The sequence below is a fragment of the Melanostigma gelatinosum genome, assembly GCF_949748355.1.
Source record: "Melanostigma gelatinosum genome assembly, chromosome: 19".
Taxonomy (NCBI): Eukaryota; Metazoa; Chordata; class Actinopteri; order Perciformes; family Zoarcidae; genus Melanostigma; species Melanostigma gelatinosum.
Window position 1 is genome coordinate 22,360,033 of NC_136652.1, and position 6,315 is coordinate 22,366,347.

General features: G+C 41.3%; 1 protein-coding gene across 1 annotated transcript; it reads left to right on the forward strand.

Annotated features, from left to right (window-relative positions):
• The first annotated feature begins 3,139 nt into the window (after positions 1 to 3,139).
• LOC306793373 (ribonucleoside-diphosphate reductase subunit M2-like) lies at positions 3,140 to 6,243 on the forward strand. The gene is made up of 10 exons (XM_079290980.1): positions 3,140 to 3,328; positions 3,475 to 3,540; positions 3,998 to 4,147; positions 4,225 to 4,341; positions 4,425 to 4,558; positions 4,653 to 4,747; positions 4,836 to 4,969; positions 5,288 to 5,392; positions 5,482 to 5,595; positions 5,899 to 6,243. Exons 1-10 carry the CDS (start codon positions 3,239 to 3,241, stop codon positions 6,049 to 6,051), a joined length of 1,158 nt encoding a protein of 385 aa, XP_079147106.1. The 5' UTR covers positions 3,140 to 3,238; the 3' UTR covers positions 6,052 to 6,243.
• Positions 6,244 to 6,315: the final 72 nt, after the last annotated feature.

Below are 6,315 nucleotides of genomic sequence, written 5' to 3' on the forward strand. Positions count from 1 at the left end.
AAGCAGAATGTAGTTAGCATAGCATAAAGACCGGTAGAAAGCAGAATGTACTTAGCTTAGCATAAAGACCGGTAGAAAGCAGAATGTACTTAGCTTAGCTTAGTACACAGTACAAGTATACACATCAGGTAATACACATTTTAAGTATACAGTGCATGTAGTACAAGTATAGAATACAAGTGTACAGAACAGATAATGCATATTAGAAGTACAGTGTACAGGTACTACACATTACAAATATACAGTACAAGTATAGAGAACAGGTAATAAATATTACAGTACAGGTATTACAAATGTACGCTAGGTACTATATACATAACTATATGGACATTTTCTTTAGACATTTTAAATTATGAGCTTCAGGTAACAAAGTTGTATTTGTTGCTGCTCTCTGTTTATAATAATAATAATAATAACTTTATTTACACATCACCTTTAACAACAGTTTACAAAGTGCTTTGACAGACAAAAGCAGCAAAAACAAGACAATAATAACAATAACAGAAAGATCAGCGAGGCAGTCGATAAAAATACACAAAGAATATAATTAAAATAAAATAAGAAATAAAAAATAAGAAGAAAAATAAGAAGACTAAGAAATAAAAAAAATCTAATAAGAAACAAATAAATTAAATATAAAAATTAAATAAGGAATAAAAAATACAAAGATAAATGAAAGATGTTTCATGAAAAACAAATGTTTGTTTGTTGGCTGTTGATGAACGTCGGTCAGCCGTTAATGCGGGAGAACTGTGATAAAGCGTTAACGTGTTTCTGGAGGAAGTTTCTGCTCGACGACAGCGGCGCTATTACGCAACCGCAGATCTGTCCTCTCTCTCCTCGCGCCACCCGGTAACAGCGGTCAACGAATCAGGAGGCAGAGCTCAAGGGGGGGGGGGGGGGGGGGGGGGGGTGTGACCAATGGGACAGGACGATGCTGTGCCGGGAAAGTGAGGAGGGCACGTGATTGGCGGGTGAGGTACCCGCCCACTTGCCTTACTGACCGACATTCAGCTGCAGCCAAAATAAAATGAATTGAAGAATAAAACATGTATAAATAAAGACAAAGGTCTGGTGGAGCCTAAGAAACTAAAGCAACAGGGACACCGTGAGGCGGGAGGTGGTACTGCAGCTGGATTTAAAAACACTGTAAGACTATATATATATATATATAAATAAAAATATACATAAAAAATGTATTCAAATTGCAAATAATATACGTTCATGTAAAAAAAAAAAATATATATATATATATATATATATATATATATATATATATATATATATATATGTGTGTATACAATATGTATATAAATAGTATATTAAGTTTATCCTGGGTTTGAAAATGTATTCAATAAAAAGTCATAGTCAAAGTAGACATATAGTAACAAAAGTAAAAGTATTCATGATGAATGAATGAATGAATGAAATTAATTTACAGAGCGCTTTTCACAGATATAACATCACAAAGTGCTTAACAGAGCAGAAATTTAAAAGCATAAAAAACACAATGTGACCCCAGGGTCAATAAATTACATACACAGAAAAAGATAAAAAATAATAAAAATGAAAACATGATGTTTCATGCATAAGAGAGATACTTCATGCATCGAGAAAGTATTTTCTTAATCTCTAATAATACCACATAATTTAGTTGTTGATTTATATGTTGCATTGTTATTATTAATATCTAAATATCTGATAAGGAACTCGTAACTCAAATTGGATGAATTTAATGGAGTAAAATATACTAAAGTATTAAATAAAATGAACAAGAAATACTCAAGTGAAGTACAAGTACCTCAAAGTTTTTTCTTGCACTGCAAGTTTCTCTTTTAATCTAAAAATAAAAGTTTACAGGTCTTTTATTGTCATATGTATTTTATATAAATATTGTGGTCATCAAACCTATTTTATTTTATTTCATATTATTTTATATTATTTTATTTTATTTTATTTTAAAAAAATTAAACCCTGTTCATGCGAGTTCAAGTTCTCAAATCTAAAAATATAATATAATAAAAAAATATATAATATATATGATAATATAATAATTATTATAAAAATATAGATGATAATATAATAATTATTATAAAAATAATTAGAAAAATATACAATGTAATAAAAATATAAAAATTGTGTACAATGATTTTTGGCACTAAATTATCCCGATGAGCACACCTTTATATTACAGTAAATACAAAATGAACAATAAACACGTGACGTCACACAAATATTAAAGTTTGAAGGAATATGAATGAACTAAATTAACACATAACTCTGACTTACAACAGTTTTTTGATACTGTGGTTTTGCTACTTCTCTATTTTGACATTAATATAAATATCAGTAAGGAATATTTTGAAGTATGGAATAAAGGAAAGGTAAATAATATGTCTGTTGAATTAATAAAAAGGATCTAGTATTAAAATGGTGCAGTAATGGTCCAGGTCCAGTAGGTGGCAGCAATGCGACATAACGTCTGCCGGCTGCTGTAAAACCCCAACGAAGAAGAAGAAAGTCTTCCCAAGCAGCAGCCAATCAGCGTTCTCGCTTCGGCGGCACCCAGGAAGCAGTTGTTGCGTTAGAGTAGATTATTTTAAAGGGAGGAAATCCTCTTAAACACGTCTGAATTTAGATGTAAAAAGAAGCTACAACTGTTGTTTTAGAGCCTGAAACCTGAACGGGTTTAAGGTACAACACGTTTAGTCACTAAAAGACACAAATACACAATTATTCTACCGTTAAATCGTGTTTCTGTTGTCGAAGTGACGTGAAAGTATTATTTTGGCGCTTAATTTAGGTGACAATGCTTTTATTACAGTAAACAATAAACAAACCAGAAATTAACTCAATAAATGATGTCACACATGTATTGTAACACATTAAAACAAATCAAATAAATGTCAGACACATCATGTTTAAATAGTTGCGTAACGTCTCTTTCGTTCAGTTTCGTAACCGCAAACAAAGACGGTTTTTCTGCGTTTCCCGCAGCTGGTCAGCCGTCACGTGAGCGCGGCTTCGCAACCTGATTGGCTCCGTCCGCAGCGGCACTTTAAAGAGCCGGTCACGTGCTGCGTTCCTATTGGTCGGCTGCGTTCTGGCGCCAATATTCGGATAAAGGACGCGGAGCGGACGAGAGGAGCCGCTTCAGTCTCCGCTCCTCGTCGGCTGCTCTTAGTTTCGCCTCCTGGTTTTATAAAGTTTTAACTACTTAACTTATCTTTTATTCGACATGTATTCTGCTCGCAGTCCTCTTCGTGTGAAGAACGAGAAGTCCCTCAGCGGTCAGATGGACAACATGTCTCTGGACAAAGAGAACACGGTGAGAGAAACATCTGAACGCTAGAAGTCTCAACGGCGGCCATGTTCTCCTCACTTGTGTTTAATGTGTATTTCAGCCGGTACAAGTATTCGTCGTGTGTATAAAGTACATGTTTGTTCACGGAGGATTTCTTCTTCATCTTTCAGCCACCGAGTCTGAGCGCGAGCCGCATCTTGGCTTCAAAAACCGCGCGAAAAATCTTCAGTGACGCGGTGAGTGAGACCCGGATGTACTGAGACTTTCTTCTTCTTATTTAACGGTCACATTATGTTAAACTCGTATTGCTGTGTTTTGGTTATTTTGATCACATGGCGCCTAAAGTCTCTGTTCTGGCGCCAAAAAACGTGCTCGATCAGCTGTTCCTGTTGATGCTCGATCAGCTGTTCCTTCTAGTTTCTCTACAGTTATAAGTAATATTTGTTTGAATTGTATCTGCAGGTAATCCTAATAGATTATAGATGAACATTAGAGGTTGTCGGATTGTTTTCGATCAATCATTGGTTTGTAACATGTTTCCTGGAGTCAACATGAAGTATTTGTTTAGTCGGCTGAAGATGTTTATGTGATGAATGATGTAACGCTTAGTTCATAACTTCAGCTCTAATTTAAACCAATAAAGTTGTGATATGTATGTATATATAAATAAATAAAATCTGAGCGTTCTCTCAGTCTGAAGCCGTGAAGAGCAGCAGTCCAGAGGAAGAGGAGGAGCCTCTGCTGAAGAACAATCCTCGTCGCTTCGTCATCTTCCCCATCCGATACCACGACATCTGGCAGATGTACAAGAAGGCCGAGGCCTCCTTCTGGACCGCGGAGGAGGTAACCGTGGAGACGAGCGTGTGGGCGTGGCCTCCGGGTGTGGGACGATGTCGTGCTCACTTCCTGTCTGTGTCCAGGTGGATCTGTCCAAAGACCTGCAGCACTGGGAGTCTCTGAAGGACGAGGAGAGGTTCTTCATCTCTCACGTGTTGGCTTTTTTCGCCGCCAGCGACGGCATCGTCAACGAGAACCTGGTGAGCTGCTCTCAGATCAGCTGTTGTTGACATAAAGTCTAAATGTTGACGTTATTAAAGCGTGTTCTCCGGGTGACCACCAGGTGGAGCGCTTCACTCAGGAGGTCCAGGTGACGGAGGCTCGCTGCTTCTATGGGTTCCAGATCGCCATGGAGAACATCCACTCGGAGATGTACAGCCTCCTCATCGACACCTACATCAAGGAGCCCGCGGAGAGGTGAGACCACCAGAGACCTGGTGCTAGACCTCTACTGGTCTCTGGTACTACACTCTACTGTTCTGTGTCTGACGGTGCGTTCAATGACCCTCAGAGAATACCTGTTCAACGCCATCGAGACGCTGCCGTGTGTGAAGAAGAAGGCCGACTGGGCGATCAACTGGATCGGCAACAAGGACGCCAACTTCGGTAAGACCTGCTCTCTGGTCCGGTGTCTGGTGTTTATCTGGTACTGGTCCGGTATCTGGTGCTGATCGTCACTCTGTGGTTCCTCCAGGAGAACGTGTGGTGGCCTTCTCCGCCGTGGAGGGAATCTTCTTCTCTGGTTCCTTCGCCGCCATCTTCTGGCTGAAGAAGAGAGGCCTGATGCCCGGCCTGACCTTCTCCAACGAGCTCATCAGCCGAGACGAGGTCAGTAGTGCTGGTCTCTCTGCGTGTGGTACTGGTCAGTATGGATTATTGGTCAGGGGTCGGGTCTGTGGTGATGAGAAGCGCAGGGGTACGGACCTCAGCCAATGATGGGGGCTGAGTGCTGCTGCACACGTTCTGATTGGAGGACGAGTGGTTCACTGACAGAACGACAGCAGCACGACACAGACGCTGGTCTGAACAGACCTGACACCTGTAGGGTCCGCCTGTAACAGGTCTGCAGGGTCCGCCTGTAACAGGTCTGTAGGGTCCCGGTGTGTGTCTCGCTCTGTGTCCTGACTGGTCTGTTCCTGGTTTCAGGGGCTCCACTGTGACTTTGCTTGTCTGATGTTCAAACATCTGGTGAACAAACCGTCGGCAGAAACGGTCACCAAGATCATCCAGAACGCGGTGGAGATCGAGCAGGTCTGTGGACACGTTGTGGTCTCTGTGCTCCGGTCCATGGGTCCACTGGGTTCACTGGGTGGTTTAACGTGTTCTGGTTTCTCTCGCAGGAGTTCCTGACGGAGGCTCTGCCGGTGAAGCTGATCGGGATGAACGGGGAGCTGATGAACCAGTACATCGAGTTTGTAGCCGACAGACTGATGCTGGAGCTCGGCTTCACCAAGGTAAGAGCGTCCCGACGAAACCACAGCTCCCAGTGGACCACGGGGGGTCAGGGGTCGGGTCTGTGGTGATGAGAAGCGCAGGGGTACGGACCTCAGCCGATGATGGGGGCTGAGTGCTGCTGCACACGTTCTGATTGGAGGACGAGTGGTTCACTGACAGAACGACAGCAGCACGACACAGACGCTGGTCTGAACAGACCTGACGCCTGTAGGGTTCTGCCTGTAACTCTATATTGTGAACTCTAGACAGAACAAACGGTCTAATGTTCCTCTTTAACGCGAGTTACACTTGGTTCTCTGCAGATCTACCGGGTGGAGAACCCCTTTGACTTCATGGAGAACATCTCTCTGGAGGGAAAGACCAACTTCTTTGAGAAGCGAGTGGGCGAGTACCAGAGGATGGGCGTGATGTCTGGAGGCTCAGACAGCACCTTCAGGCTGGACGCCGACTTCTGAGGCAACACTGCGTTTACAGCCAATAGGTGGCCAGGTGTATTATCTGAACCACCAGGTAAAATATACACAACCAGAGTTTCTCTGCTGCTTTGTATTTAAATATGAAACCTGCTATATTAGTGTGTTTTATATGAACTTAATGTGTTTTTAATTTGTACAGTTTGTGTGTTTTTTTGTAATAAAACTAAATATTCTGAATATAAGTCTCAATCTTTATTTTAAACGTTTGATCTAAACGCAACAAAACTCTGTTAGAGATTTTAC